The following is a 16,599-nucleotide window of genomic DNA, read 5'->3' on the forward strand; positions in this document are numbered from 1 at the left end:
CTGTAATTACTCCCAGGCTGTTCCAAAGCTTCAAACTCACCCCAGAGGCTTGTACAAAAAAGCTCAGCTCAGTGCTTTGTATCTCAAATGGAAATTTTCCTCAGCTCTCTTTTAAAGACATCCTTGTGCCATTTTCTTTAATTATGATGTGTCCAATAGACCTAGATTCTATTCTACCTACCAGTATTTACTTCAGCCCAAGATGAGTTTTTCCTTTGTTCAGCAAAAAAACCCCTTCCTCTTGGATTTGAATCCCAGAGCAGGGGCCTGAGCTGTGACCACTGATGCTACCTGGCCAGGGCAAAAGTGGCTTGAAGTGGCTTATGTAGCAGGGGAGGGGATACATGGCAGGGGAACATGGGGGTTACCACACAGTGCAGGGTGTGGAGTGCAGGGGAGACCATACAGCCACAGAGAAGCTGTTTGTCTTTAACCCTGACCTGGTCCAGGGGCCAGGCTAGAGCCATTGCCACTGCTGCTGCCTGGCCCAGAGCCAAAGCTGCCACACAACATAAGCAGTGGCCATGGCAGCAGGTTTGGGGGTGGTAGGAGTGGGGAGAGGGAGAGGGGTCAGGCACCAAGAGAGGGTCAAACTTGGTGGTGAGGGGACAAGTGGCAGGGGTCACACCCCTTGCTGCTACTTTTCACTTTGCTTTCCCCCCTGCTTGTGCTTTCCCTGCCACAGCAGTGGGAGGGACAAATTTAAGATGATTCTCCAATAATTAGATTCTGTACATGGAAAACTATAAGAAATGTACCTATTTACTCAATTCTGAGTTTTTTTCCCCATATTATGGCGGCGGGGGGGAACCCCTCATCTTATATTCGAGTACGGAGGCAATGACTGCATCTCTGATTCCAATGCTGAGCTGCTGCTCACCCACCACTCATCCATTGCAGCCTTTGCCCTCCCTGCCTTTGTTCCCCGCCGTCACCTTTCCTGCCAACTCTTACCTTCCCCTTACAGCTCCAGCTCCAGCTGGGGCCCTGCTGTAGCCCGGGACAGGGAACAGGAAGTGTATGCTGCATCCAGCTCTAGCCTGGCCATGTAGTGGCATGTCTGACTTTGGCTCTGGCTCCAGGCCTGGAGCTAAAGCTATGTAGCCAGGCTGGGGCTGGAGGTAGCACATGCTCAGCTGGAACTGGAGCTTCAGGGGGAAGGTAAGCAGTGATGGGGTCAGGAGGCCAGGGAGTAACTCAAGATGGAGGTGCTGGAGCTGAAGCGGCACCTGGCCACTGACCTAAACAACCCATCTGTCTGCAGAGAGTGTTGGGAGAAGTGAGAGGAGCTTTATGCTTTGGATGACTGCTGCACCCACGGTGCGCTTGTCTGCTCACACGTCCAGCTCCTTCAGGAGATGGACCCCAGCTCCTGTTTCTTCTGTGCCCTGGAGAAGAGGAGGGGTACCAGGAAGTACATGACTTGCCTCTTGCTGGGTGATGGCACCCTCCCTCATGTATCCAGGTGAAATGCAAGAATGGGCGAGAGCTCTTCTCCCTGGATCCAACCAGCACTGATTTCTGGGTCCTGTGGGAGAGATAGCCGCAGGTCAGTATGGGTGACTGGGACTACTTGGAGACTCCTCTCACCCTAGCTCAGCTCCCGGACATCCTTCACCTGATGTCCAGCAACACTGCACCAGGCATATATGGGCTGACCGCAGAGTTCTACTGGGCTTTCTGGGACATCCTCGGCCCAGATCTCACCGCAGTCTGGGCTGAGTCCAAAAGAGATGGGGAGCTCCTCCCTGTCATGCAGGAGGGCCATGACCTTCCTGCCCAAGATGGGGGATCACCATGACCTGAAGAACTGGTATCCTGTCTTCCTCTTGGCATGGATTACAAGGTGGCAGTGAAGGCCATCTCACTGCACCTGAGGTCTGTGCTGGCAGATGTGATCCACCATGACCGGTTCTACACAGTGCCATGGAAGATCCATCATTGATATTCTGTACCTGGTTCGGGATCTCCTGGAACTCATGCGCTGGGAGGGCCTGTCATTCGCCCTCCTGTCCCTTGACCAGGAGAAGGCATTTAACAGGATGGATCATGGGTATCTCACAGGCACGCTAAGGGCATTTGGCTTTGGTCCCCACTTTGTGCAGTTTCTCCAGGTGCTGTATGCCTCCACAGAGTGTATGGTCAAAATCAACTGGACTGTGATGGAGTCCATCCTGTTCAGGCAGGGAGTGTGTCAAGGCTGTCTGCTGTTGGGTCAGCCCTACACTGGTTTTTGAGCCCTTTCTCTGCCTCCTGTGCAAGCAGATGGTGGAATGGGTGCTCCAGAAGCTGGCCATGAGGCTGGTCCTGTCAGCATACACTGCTGCTGTGCTCCTCACTGTCCAGGACCCAGGTGATCTGGCGCCAGGTGGAAGCCTGCCAGTCCTTGGACTTGGTGGCTTACTTTGCCTGGGTCAACTGGGTCAAGAACTCTGGCCTGACAGTGGGTAGGTGGTAGGTGGGCTTGTTCCCACCCACACTCCAGGGCATCCTCTGGGGCATCAACTCACTGCTGTACCTGGGGGTCTACTTTTCCCCAGGGAATCCTCCCCGCTGGAGAACTGACAACAGCTAGAGATCAAGGTGTTGAAGCAGCTGCAGGCATGGGCGAGTCTGCTGCTTCCTTTGTGGGAGAGCACTGATAATTAACCAGCTAATTCTGTCTATTAATCATCATCAGGCACCTCTTCAACATGCTGCCTATGCCCCCAAAGGTCCTGGCCAGGCTCCAGAGACAGGTGCTGGGTTTCTTCTGGCCAGAACAGCACTGGGTCTCTGTGCAGAGGTTCCCCGCAGAGGCTCCTCTATGGTGCTGCTAGCAATGTGGTATGAAGCCACTTGGGACGCACCTTTCTCCACCACCTCTGAGGGTTCCAATTTGACCTGCAGCTGTTTTACCTGTGGGGACTCCCCATTCAGGGCTTGGAGGAGCTTCTGGGCTTCTACCAGGACCTCCTCAGTGCCTGGAAGCTGGTTTCCACCTCTAAGTCCCAGACAAGGTTGCCCGATGTGCTGACCTCCTTGCCAAGCCCCTACTGAAAAACCCGCAGTTGGTGGTGCTGGTGATAGAGGTGCCCTGGGTGTGCCAGAGGATGGTCCTGGCCCATATCACCCATTTCAAGGACCTCCTGGACCATGCTAAGCAGGGATGGGCAGATCTCACTGTGCTGGCCCAGCACATGGAGCTGTCAGCACTGTGTGTGCCCTGCCACCTACTCCAGGAGCTCAAGGATGCCCTGCTCCCCACTGCCCTCGCCTACGTTGACAAGGCCCTGCATGAAGGCAGTCCCTGCCCCTCAATGTCCCCCAGCCCTCAAGAACTCGTCATGGGGCCCCTGCCTTGGTAGGCCCCACAGTGCTCCCTACCTCACCACCTGGACAGGCTGGGGGACACCAAGCTGGTCCACTTTCATCCAGCTTGGTCCACTGCCATCAACTCTACATGCTTGTGCTCCACGCCATCCACCATCCTGTCCTCACGTTCCCCCCAGAGAACAAGTGGCGGTACACCCTCGGTGAGGGCAGGGGTCCCCCATGGACCCCATGGTTTGTATTCCACCCTGTTCCTGTGAGTCAGACCTCAGCTGCTGGCTCCTACTTTGAGTGTGCCAGGTTGCAGCCCCTCTACCACCTGAGGTTCTGGCTGCACTATTCCCCTCACCTTTTTATTTATGCACTCCCTGTCTGTGGCCCCAGCAAGGCCCAGGACCTCCTGATCAACCTCTTCTTGTCGCTGGCCCTGGCCTGGGCCCTGGCCCTGGTCAAGTTGGCTGTGTACCTGACCAGGAAGAAGGTTCTGGCTGAGAGAGTCCCCAGGGACGGTGGGGCCACTTTCCTCACCCTACTTCATTCTCGTCTCTGAGCAAGCTATCACTGGGCAGTGTCTGCTGACTCCTTGGACTCATTTGAGGGTCAGTGGGTGCTGTCCGGTGTGCTCTGTTCGGTGCCCCCCCTTGGCACTCTTGTTTTGAACCTTTGACCTCCACTCCCGTCCCTGTTTTTTCATTATTTGTCCCCAATAATTAATTGCCATCCTTCTCTGTAGCCTTCCCATCTGAGGGAGGCTAAAAGGTTATGTGGTGGGCCTGGGCCCACATCTCTGAAGGATGACAAACAGCCTTGGTCACACAGTGGCAGGAAGTGGATGCTGAAAGGGAGAGAAAACTGGGTATGATCAGGGTTTTCTCTACTGTTCCTCCCTCACTTGCAGCCTCCAGCATTTAAGGTATATTCAAAGTCAGAAACATATTGAACATCTATACTTGGTCAAAAACAGAAGGCAGCGAATCAGAAATGTCACTGAAATTTCTCCTGATTGCTTTTATCCAAACATTTAAAAATGTTGACTATCAATAATTCTCTGATAGATCACTTGTTCTTTTCAACCCAATGGCAATCAGAATGTGGTTCCCTAGTAAATTAGCAAGTCTACTGTAATATTTTGCTTGCTTTTTGCCTGTAGACTTTGTATGGACACACCCAGGCAGTGACCTGCCTGGCCACCTCTGTGACCTATAGCATCATTGTGAGTGGATCTGATGACAAAACCTGCATCATATGGGACCTGAACCAGCTGACATATATAAGCCAGCTTCCTACCCACGGGGCAAGTCTCTCTGCTGTTGCTGTCAGTGATTCAATGGTAAGAACTTCATTTATCATCTTTCTCCTGACGCATCCATGAACATTTCATGATAATTTAATGGGTGCTCTTCCCAACATAAAAACATCCTGAGAGGCTGATAAATTGATTTTTCCTTTTACAGAGATTGCTAATAGTAGTTTTAATGATGAGGAGAGCACTAAAAGCAGCATCCTAGACTGACGAGCTAAGTAGGAGTAACCATGCATAGCTTGATAGTAAGATTAAACCTCTTTGTTTCTGAAGTGGTTGGAGAAACCTGAAACATTGTCCCAGGGGTTTTTGTGTTTGGCTCACCCATAACCCTATTGCTTCCATTCGTTTCTCCTGACATCCACGTTATAGCAATACCAACAGGGACTCATTACACCTGAGTCCTCGGCCACAGCCTACAAGCTCTGTAAACCCCTGAGTCAGTGGTCTCTGCCCGCTCTCCACTAGCAGCTACATGCTGCTCTTATCTTTTGCCCTCCAATTCTCTGCTGCTGTTGGGGGTGATAGAAGATTCATTTACCAGCAGTCAAAATGAAAAATGTGTCTGCGGTCTATCCCCAACCGCACAGCTGCATATACAATATATCCCCACAAAAAGAATTAGAGGATATTGAGGTCATGATATTAAGAAACCAGGAAGTCAGACCATGCTCCACCCATCTTCAAGGTTTCACCTCCTTTAACAGCTTAGTTTGTAAGCTTTTTGAGATGGGCCATCTTTTAGTTTGGTGTTTATACAGTTGGAGTCTTCATCTCTAGAATTAATACATAATAATGGCTCTTTTCACTAAAACTAGAAGGATGGGATTTTCCAAAACACTGAGTGGCAAGCACCCAAAGCTTGTTGACGAAACTTCCTTTGATTCCATTCGGTCCAGAGAAAGATCAGCATGAGGCATTCTTTATGATTCCTCCCAAAATCAACAGAAGTAGTTCATGTATTTTAAAATTAACCAAGTGTCAGCAAAATGTGCTGTCTTGTTAGACCCAGAGAAAGAAAATGTTTGTTTTTAGAACTGTTTTCACTGTGGCCCATGAACCACCTTGAAACTTGCCCTGGAGGGAATGTGGACTCTATTATCTATAGCCTGTTCAGCATCTGGCTTCTTTGCTAAGGCTATCATAAAGTGGACCAGTTACGGCTAATGGCAGTGGTGATAATTTTGATGTGGCATGGATACAATTGCATTAGATCACACCCATTTGGAACAGATCTGGTCAGAAATGTACCAGTTGAAAGTGTTCTTGTGGGAAAAAGCCATTTGGCTAAAGCTTACGCTTCCCAGGGGAACTTGTCAATTATGAAAAGGTTTCATTTCAAAAGAAAAAAAAAGTCTTGAGAAGTTAAAAATGATTCATTTTACCTTCATTATGAAAAACCTGTTTTGGTTTTGTATTTGAAATGGCCTTTTGTTTCACAACATAATTTACATGATACAATTTAAAAAAACACTGAAATAAAAAATGGTTCCGTTTTATTGATGTGACTCAAAATTTAATTTGCTTTTTGGTTCTGCTAGAAATTTCAAAATCCTTTTTTTTTCTGGGATGAACAGATTTATAAATTGCAGAAAATTGTGTAAGATCCTTTCCATTGCCCAGATACTTCTAGAGGATGTGGTCTTGGGAGTTATTTATATTGCGGTAGCACTGAGGCACCTATGTCATGGGCCTGGACCCCACTGCATGGGCATCGTATAAACACAAAAGGGGCATGTCTACACATTCATTAAATGCACCATAATAACAGTGCATTAAGTTTAGTGCTGTAATCGGTGCTATTGCGCGTTAGTGCAAACGAGTGGTCTTTTTATGACATTAATGTGCAGAAGACTAAATCTACTGTGCATTAGTGCATTAACAAGGGTTTTGCAGTAAAATTAGTCTACTGCACTCGAAGCATCTTGTGTAGATGCACCCAAGCAGTCCTAGAGAGCTTACCATCCAGGTAAGATGGTAAAAATGCTTTGTCCGCACTGAACTTGGTTGGATGTGCATCAGTGATCCAGACCTGAAAAACTACTTAGCTTATTACTAACTTTCTGGTACCTGAGAGCCCTTACACTTTCACTTGCAGTGGTTGCAAATCATTGGAAGTTAGTGACATATTAAAGATAGTACACATCAGAAGATAACCCTCACCTGAAAGGGAACAACTTTGCAGTGCCACAGAGGCACTTAACTTGTGCTAAACTGCTTGAATGTGTGTCTGCTTTCATTTCAACTGCACTCAGTAAGTGTTAAGTTGAACATGTGACACCATCCACAGGCTCCCTTACAGATGAAGCAGTTTAAATTTCATTTCTTTAATTACTAGCAACTCTCTGTTTCAAACCCACATCTGTCTGTCTTAAGGATTTTCCTCTGAGATGTAAAGAGCTCTGGTCAAAAATCAGGAGGTGGTAGAGGCACAGTGTTTGTTAATCTAAACCACATGCATGTTGCTAATCTAAGGCCAGGCTGGCCTCTGCCAGAAACAGATGCCTTTGTTGCTGCTGTACTATTTTGTCCAGTTCCTAGAAGGCATCAAAGGTGGGAAGCCTTGGGTAGAATTTAAATCAGGAGAGGGCAAACCTAAAGAATTCAATAAAATACACTTTTTAAAAGACTTTGCAATATTACAAGCATCACATCTGCTTCTGTGGCTTTGGAAATGGGTATGTTCCTTGTTCCTTAGCATTCAGAGTTCTGTGTTTTTCTGTTCATACGTCTTACTTCACAGTCACCATTAAAGCTTTGCACACATGTTGTGCGGGTAGAGATTCAGTTGCAAAGGGTGTTTTCAGTATTAGGAGCATTGCTTACATGAATGCAAAGCAGACCAGTGGCCTTCAAGTCATGTGTGAAACAGAATTAAAAGTGGCGTAACATTAAGCACCGTAAAAAGGGATAGAGGAGGATTGTGAATTTGATAAGTTCAGTAATTTAATGGGTGAACACTGATTCCTAACTAACCAGAAAGTTCATTGCTATTATTATATTTAATGTATATTGTTGTGGTGCCTAGAAGCCTCAGTCATGGACCAGAGCCCCTTTGCATTGGGATCTGCACAAACATAGAACAAAATGCCAATTCCTGTCCCCAAAAACTTACAGTTAATAATATTAAAACTTGAGGGCCAAACCTTTGGGTAGTTTTTGTTTTCCCCTTTCCTGCATTAAATCAACAGGAATTCTGCTAGAGAATGGGATGGAGTAAGGATCATAGTAGTGAGTCCAGAGTTGGCCTTCAGGAAAATGGTGCACCAGGTGAACTTGAATTTTGGCACTCCCTCAGAGCCCTCTCCCAAAGTTAGTGGTGCTGCTGCAGGCAGAGGCAGGCAGGCAGGCAGGGGCGCAGTCTAGCAGGGAGGCAGAGTGGCATGATGCTTCAGGCAGGCAGGTAGGGCAGACACCACTGCTGACACCCTCACTGTGCAGCCCAGCTCCTCCTGAGTGTCTCTAGTGGGTTATGGAATAGAGAAAATCCCACACAATTTACTGATTCATTTTGATGCACTGGCTGGGGGAGTAGTTAACTGATTGCACAATTTCACAATGATTACACACTTAATTTATACAACACAATTTTATTTTAAAACTCTTTGCTACCTATATAACACTGCTTAGCTTTAAGAAACACCACAAACATTAAAAATACAATAATTACATATATCAGAAACAATGCTCTGAATGCACTTCCTTCCCAAACAATACTATAAGAATTAGTGTTACAAAAACAACTACAATTACAACTAAAAGTTAAATTTGAATCAATACTATTATTTGCATAATATACTTACAATCCTAGTCTTCCGAGAAGCCAAATACCAAAATATGGTTTCATTCCTCAGTAGTACGATTTAATGGGTTGGCCTCAGTAGTACGGTTCAATGAAATGGGCTCGCCTCAGCAATACGATTCAATAGGCTGGCCTCAGCAGTGATAGGACTAAGTCCCCTTCCTTAAGTCCCTTTCAGGTGCTCCGCGGCTTCAGCATGAACTAAGAGATTCGTGTTCACGGAGAGGGTAGTTCAGGTGATCAGTCTGAACCGGGCTATACTTGCGATTTTTCCTTCGTTGTTCTACAAGTATAGTCACCTCCAAACTGGGACAGTAAGTTACAGTTTTTATTGAGTGAGCTGCCGTCAGTGGGCTCCTCCTACTCAATCTGTCATTACCCCCAAATTTGGGCTCAGATCTTACTCAACAGATTCTTTTGCCTTTGTTGAGCATTTTAAATTACCTTTGGGAAACTTCCATATCACTGCAAATGCCCTTTTCTTACCAATCTGGTCAAAAGGCCTTAGGGTTTGATCTCTCAGAATTCAGGATATTTACTCTGTTTGTAAAAGACTTCTAAAAGATGAAATTTAAATTAAGACTTTAAGCGAAGTCAGGACCTTTTGCATGTAGTCCCCAAAACAATGAACTAGATAAGGAGATAAATCTTATCTTCTTCCTGAAACTGGCTAATGGGCAACCTTTACAAACATTCAAACTATTTCATTCAATATGACACTGAACAGCAGCTGAATGTGGGGGGCAGGTTCAGCTGGGCACTGCTCTTTCTGCCTGGGGTGGGGATCAGCCGGGGTGGGGTGGGACAGGGGGAGAGCACTGCTGTGAGCATGGCTGCTCACATGTGTGTGTGTACATGTGTGTGTGGTGCCCACCTGACCACAGCACCCTGGGTGGTTGCCCACATTGCCCACCCCTAAGTCTGGCTCTGAGTGAGTCCTTTATTCTTATTGTTGTCCCAACACTAAGAATTTCAGAGGAACAAAGTCATCACCATTTAATTTAGATCAAGGATGGAAGATTTAGAGCGCACCTTTCTCGGTATTATAGAGGTGCCCATCAGCATTGCTGTCTGAAGCACCTGTGGTCCAGTTTACACAGGGCTGTTGCGATACCCCCCATCAAAGGATTGATATCGTCCCTGTGCTTTTTTGTGCTCAGATTTTCTTCATTTCTTGCCATATCTAACCCTGGTTATCAATTTTTCAACTGAACATTCCTATCTAATTGAAAAGTCCTCAACAAAACACTCTCTATCCTTATGTTATATACTCACTCTATCTGGCCTTCTAGCATGTACTTCCTAAACAGGAATGATTGAAAAAAATCCCATCATATTTTTACACTTATTCACTGCAGGCCTCTTCTATATCCAGTCTATATTTATTTCAGAGAGCACAGTGCAGAATAAGAGCAACTTTCATATGCCTTCCTTTGATTAATCTCTGGCCAATTTGCTTACAGTATGACTGATCCCCACTGCCAGGCTTATTTCTGTTTTTTAATTAATGACTGCTTTATGTAACATGCAGAGACAAAAATGGGACTGTTTCAGATCCTGCAAGTTAATAGCAATCGTATAATTCCAGCATTGTTTTATGAAAAAGAAGTCATTTTTGACATGCTGTTGGCTAAAGGATCTTAAAAAGAAAACTAGGAATAAACAAACATTGTAGAAGTGCTAAGCAGCCCCCCAGTGGAAGCTGTGGGATCAAAAAATAATGCCCTTTTGTGTGTTACAGGGTGATATTGCCTCTTGTGCTGGATCCTATTTACATCTATGGACCATCAATGGGCAGCCCCTTGCAAGTATAAATACCACTGGCAGCCTGGAAGGAAAGATTATTTGCTGCTGTTTCACTGAAGTAATGGACTGGGATACACGCAGTGTCATCATTACTGGGGGCACAGATGGCATTGTGAGGGTAGGTGTTTCTCTTTGGGGAGCTGTTCTTGCTAAGCTTATTGTAGATCATGGGCACAGTCTGAACAAAGTGACTGGTCTTTGCTAAACCCTTTGTTGCTTCCTGATGCAGCTATGGAAGATGGAATATGCCAAAGCCCCAGACCAGGTGGTTGGATCAAGACCACAAAAAGACACAACAGAAATTCTGGACAACAAAGGTATGGATTCCTGGTTCTGCATGGAAACAGCTATGTTGAGTGCCTTGTACATCTGTGAAAGAGAAGCTGGCAAGGCTTGGAAAGGGTGATAAGAATCAGAAAAGCGAGAAATCTTCCCTTCCTCAGCAACCAGGAAAAAAAATTATGTTATAGACCTAAGCACCCAGTGCATGTTCTGAAATGAAACAGGTGTTTCCATTGCTTTTTATTTCCTGACTCTGGAAAGGCCAAAAGCTGTGAAAATCACTTGTTTTACAATGTCTGACCCAAGCCATAAATTTGTGCCACTGCTTTTTGCTGCTGTGCACGCTCCTGCATGTGGGGTTTGGTGGAGGGCAAATTGTCCCTTGGTGGAGTAAAGGAGGCCATACCTAGGGTCCTTGGGGGCTCCTGGGACTGTACTGGTGCTGATCTGGCTGCTTGGAACTGGGCCAGCAGCCAGATTGTGGCTTTGGCCAGCCAGGCTCCATTTCTGGTGGCACACACTGCTGCCACTTGCTCCACTCCACCATTTTTCCCACAGCATTTTTTTAACACTGGGATATCTCAGCGTCAAATTTTGGTGCCACGCTGCAAATAAGTAGCATGGCGATTGCTTGCATATGTGCTGCATGCAATTTGTGGTGCCTCATCTGGATGTGCCCTAAAAGTCTGAGTGGTCATTGCCTCACCCCAGCTGGGAACCATATTTGTGGGATTAGTGTGTTCCCTTCTGCTACAGACATAGGGAAATTGATTCTCATGTGGGTCATCGGAGAGGCACATGCTTTAAAAAGCCCGTGGCAGAGAGAGAAGGCTATGCTTCAGGCATTGGGCACACTTCAGTTCACCTTAATTTTGTAACTCTGGACTCACTCAGAGACAAGAGCTCTTCCTGGCTGAAGCCCGTGTGGCCTTTCTTCTTCACCAGGGAGACAGAACAGCCATGCAGCAATCAGCAATGAATATAATGTTCTCCCAGTGTCTAGCCCTCGTCAGATCTCTCTTCAGAGTTACTGCAGGATTATCTCTCTCATCGAACATCTTCCCTGTTATGGGAATCATCAGCTCCCTATTCACTTCTAACTGCGAGCCCAGATCCTGTTCCTAACTTTAAAGGCCCTCAGTGACACTGAATCAGGGTCTTCACTGTATGTGGTGCAGCAGAGTAGGATTTAAAAAAACATGGGTACCTTAAGACCTTCAGAACAGTTTGGGCAGTGTCACCCAGATTGCTTGATCTGCTTTCCACTGGATGCATTGTTCATTGTCCCTGTTGTAATTGTGCTGCTCATCAGCTATTTAGTTCCAGCCCAGAGATAACTGTCCTTTAGCAACAATGGGATGATTCTTACCTGTATGTGTACATTGTACAGTGAGGTCCTTGTGGTCAGGTGAGTGGTATAGTTCTACTGTTACAACTAGCCTGGGGAAGGACTGCCATGAGTTACAGAGCAGTAGCCAAATTGTGCCTGGGGTGCTAGCACTGGGACATGAGGAAGCTTGGTACTTCTAGGAGACAGCTGTCACCAGCAGGATTGGGCCCAAGATGAGTACTTGGTTACAGTTTCAGTAATTTTAGCATTCTTAATAAACCACTCTGCTGCATAAATGTCAGAGAGAAAGAGTCCCCCTGTCACTGGCTAAAACAACTGCTGAATCCAAAAGGGCCCGAGTGGCTAAAAAGTCTATTACTGTAACATCTGTGCTGGTGGCCATCATAAAGGGACCTGGCCAGCTTCCAGCAGTGTTCAGTGCCAAGCCCCACATGAGGCTGGAGGAGTAGGGGCCCCCTGCCTCTGCTCAGTTTGTTTGCTGCCTTTGCCATCTACAATGAGATTGGAGGCTTTTCAAGGCAGTGTGAGACCAGCAGAGGGCTCCTGGTGCTTGGGTTTGGGTCTGCCTCCCTTCCCCCACTGCATTCCTAAGCAGCAGGTGGTTATACTGAGCTGAAGCAGGCAATACTACACCTATTGCAGCAAATTAGGGGCATATGATATGATAAAAGTTACAATATCGATGTAGTAATAAAAGCAATTGAAGTTAAAACTTCCCTGATCAAACACATACAGGATCTGCCAGGTGTCTTTAACAGTACAATCCAACATCAGGTCTGGTTACTTTCCCAATGCATTTAAGTAAAAAAAAAACCTGTGTGTTAACATGTATAAGTTACAGCATTTATTTTTGTGACCCTAGTAAAGGCATGCTTACGGCATTCCCAGTTGTTCCAATATTAAGCAAATAGTTTATATAACAATAGAACTAAGGACGGAACATCTGCTTTAAAAGACAGTAATCAGCGTTACAAATGGGATTGTTGGAAGTGCTGAGGTATCATAGCGACACAAATCCCATTGATGAAGCTTCTTCTCCTAAGCAATTTTGGTGCTTGTAGAAATATTCTTACATACGTTGCCCCATAGGGGTAGCCTGACTGGATCAGACCACTTGTCCACCTAGTTCGGTGCCCTGTCTTCAAGGCAGTTAGTGCCAGATGCTTCTGGGGAAGGTGCAAAACCATACAGGTACCAGGAGTGGAATAATCCGCTTACCCTTCTCCATCTTGAGTCTTGTCCTATCAGAGGTTGGTCGAAACCCTGAGCATGATGCATTTGCTAGCATTAAATATACTCATTCTTGATAGTCCTGTGATCCATATAAATGCTGAAGCCTTTTTAGAATCTTCCTGGATTCTTCACTTCAACAACTTCCTGTGGCAGTGAATTCTATAGCTTAATAAAATAGGTATAATCACATGGGTGGTTCCAATTATTTAGGTAGTTTTTATTCAAGGTATAGCCACAATGGAAATTTAAATACTTCTGAAGTGTTTTCCTGAATTAGGGTTCCTAGGCTGAATATGGGAGCAGTGAAGAATGACTTCGTCAATGCCTTTTGCAGAGAGATTCATAAAAGAAGAAATATGTTGAATAGTGATATATAGATACATATTGACAGAGGTGTGTAACAGGGGGCCTTCTTGGGGCTGATTTGCCTTTGGCCCACCCACCTGTTTCTGGGCCAACCACCCACCTTCTCGCCTGCTATGCCTTGATGACATTTAATTAAGTTGTTAATTAAGTGGGAGGCTGCCCATTTTCTTGCCCTGATGCCAGGGGGCGCTATCTGCAGCTCTGTACCTCCCCTACACCGCAGCCCATGCTTCACAGATAGCATCCAGGCGTTACTCTCACCAGCCCCACACTGGGCTCCAGAATCCTACTCTCAGGACCCCTCCAAGATCGCTCCATTCAGTCAGCCTACCCCATCTTCATTCAGGCTGACTAGCTCCCTGAAACTATTTTCCCCTCTCAGGTGTAGTCCCCCTGGGACCTTTGGCCACATAGGCCCTAGCCTCACCTCCAAGGCCAGTGAGAAACCCCAGGCCCTCTTAGCTGTGGGCATCTTTCATGGTGGGCTCCTGGCCCTTTTGACCATCCTGGTCCTGGCCCCAGCATTGACCAGTCAAGGGTACTCTCTCAATCAGGTCTGAGTCTCTAGCCCCACTTTCTCCCCTGGGGGTCTGCCCTCTGGGCCCTAGTAGCAGGTGATCCACCTGGTTGTGGGGACTGGGGTTAAGATGCCCCAACCCACCTTTCACCAGGGTGGTAACTGGCCTGGCATTTCCTGGGGGCTCCCACATCCCTGAGAGCCCCACCAGGCCACCCATTCCTGGCAGGGTGCAGTTTTACATCATGCCCAGGACCAGGAGCCTCCTAGCCATCCCCTACAGCTTCTCTCTTACCTCCAGGACAATGCTAGCAGCCAGGCAGTGTTGCTGCCTGGCCAGCCAGTAGGGAACTGAACTATTTATATAGGCAGCCAGGATCAAAATTGCTGCTGCAATCAAGCACCTGGTGGCTGCTTGGCTCTGGTCTTAAAGTGACAGGCACAAACAGTGCCCTGCCACAGGATGTAATAGACATACCTGCATGTTCCTTCACATGTGAGGCAAACACAGAGCCACACATACATACATAGAGCAATGTCTTTAATAATTAAAGTTATCAGACTTAATCACAACAACCACATACTCCCTCAAACTCCTCAAATGATTTCAAAATCATTTTAAATGTCCTAATAGTCCCACAACTCATTCTATACATTAAGGGAAATAAAATTAATGCAAAACAGAGCCATTAAAAAGAGCAAAGTAACAATGATTATGTTGTTGTTGAGTATATTTGTGTGTGTGTGTGTGTGTGTGTGTGTGTGTGTGTGTGTGTGAAATGTTCTCAGCATTTAATTATTGGTTCTGTTATGAGCAGATTTAGATAAGTTGATAATACCAGGGCTTTATGTAATTTCTTTTTACTAGGCAATTATAGGCTGCATTATAGCCTGGCAGCAAGGTATTGTGGGGCATCTTATTAAGCATAGAGCCAGTGAAAACTGATGAACAATTTTGCTGAACTAGGCATGCAATTTAGAAAGCAATAATACACAAATCCAATTTAGCACACAATTGATACAGCCGCACGTCAGCACATGTAACTATCATAGCTGCAAATTAAATTGGGATGGGCCTATTTTGCAACAGCACAGGCTGAGATTAAATATATTTGTTCTCAACTTAACAACTTGCTGACCGTAAATAATAACCTCTTCCCCCAAATAAACACTTTCTAAATATTTATGTTTAAACCACCCAACAGGTAACAAGGGGAGAAAACATCTTGTTCTCTGTCGGGAGTTAGATATCAGCATTGCCTTGAATGGAAAACCTAGTAAGAACAATCCAGCAGTGACAGCCCTTGCTGTATCCAGGTATAGTAATTTCTGTTGCATTACATTGTATGTCCGGCAGAGGACACAGTAGTAAGAATCCAGGTGCCTTTATTTTTATTTTTTCTAAAAGTCTCAAGTAAAATATTTCAGCCATACTGAGATGTGACCTGTATGGTTCTCATGAGTTAAATGTGAGCAGGGGTAGTCTGGATTTGGAAATGAGATCTTCATGGAAAGAAAATTAGACAGCTCTTGCAGGAAATAGCGGGGATGGTTAGTAACCGCTGCTCCTGCCTCTGAGTTGGTGTAAAGCAGTGGTCTCCTCCAACCTTTTTAAGTCCGAGATCACTTCTAAAATTTAAAAGGAACCCAATATCTACACCCCCCTCTTCTTCCCGCCCAGCAGGTAAATCTGTGGGGAGGGAAGTGGGTGGGGGGCAGGAAGGGCCATGGGGGGACAGGGCAGGTTGTGGCCCCAACCCTAGCCCCACTCCCTTTCTCACCGTTGAGGCCTTGATTTGCATCCCACACAATGGCAGTGAGGGACAGACCAGGGCTGGAGCAGGGGCAGGCCCTGCACAGCCAGGGCAGGGCGGGACAGAGCTGTGAGCATCTTGTTCAGGGAGCACCGGGAGGGGGCATGCCCTTAGAATTGCATGGGGTGGGGCAGGCTGCAGCTGCCGGCTGGAGCTGGGCTGTTTCCGGCAGAGGCTGGGGCTGCACTATGGTCAGGCTGGGCAGAGGTGGTGCTGGGAGAGGGTTGCGGGGGCTACAGCAAATTTTTGGGTGGCTGCAGCCCCCCGTAGCCCCGCTCTCAGCACCGCCACTGCCCGGGGCACCCCGCAGCATGGCCCCAGCCTCCACTGGGAACAGCCTGGCCCCAGCCGGCAGCTGCAGCCTACACCATCCCATGCAATTCTGGGGGCGCGTGCCCTCCTGTGCCCTCCCAGGCTGTGTGCGCCCCCATCCTAGGCACTCACGCCTCCATCCCAGCCCGCCCCGGCTGTGCAGGGCCTGCCCCTGCTCCCTTTCACCGCTGCTGCAGCCACTGCAGCACATGCACACACGTTCAGCACCTCCCAGCCCAGGATCAACTGCAAGAGACTCCAGGATCCACCAATCAATCCTGATCAACCAGTTGGTGAGCACTGCTGTAAAGCCCCTGTCCCAGTGGCTACTGGAGTTGCTGTCTTTTCAATAAGATAGGAAAAATCTGTAACCAGCATCTGTAAGGGCACCTATACACATGCTGGACATCTTCCATGATGTGTTAATTAGCACATGTTGGAGCAGACTTGATTAACTGATTAATCAAGTCTTAAATCAAACCTTGGATCCAAGCTATACTG

The 16,599-nt window shown here is 46.9% G+C and overlaps 1 protein-coding gene across 1 annotated transcript in view; it reads left to right on the plus strand.

Moving 5' to 3' along the window:
* WDFY4 (WDFY family member 4) overlaps nucleotides 1-16,599 on the plus strand; it is a 287,362-nt gene that overhangs the window by 269,109 nt on the left and 1,654 nt on the right. The window contains exons 58-61 of the mRNA XM_019499474.2: nucleotides 4,463-4,642; nucleotides 10,159-10,341; nucleotides 10,453-10,540; nucleotides 15,178-15,289. Of these exons, the coding sequence (XP_019355019.2) occupies nucleotides 4,463-4,642; nucleotides 10,159-10,341; nucleotides 10,453-10,540; nucleotides 15,178-15,289 (563 nt within the window). The remainder of the gene's footprint in view (nucleotides 1-4,462; nucleotides 4,643-10,158; nucleotides 10,342-10,452; nucleotides 10,541-15,177; nucleotides 15,290-16,599) is intronic.

The sequence above is a fragment of the Alligator mississippiensis genome, chromosome 6, assembly GCF_030867095.1.
Source record: "Alligator mississippiensis isolate rAllMis1 chromosome 6, rAllMis1, whole genome shotgun sequence".
Taxonomy (NCBI): Eukaryota; Metazoa; Chordata; order Crocodylia; family Alligatoridae; genus Alligator; species Alligator mississippiensis.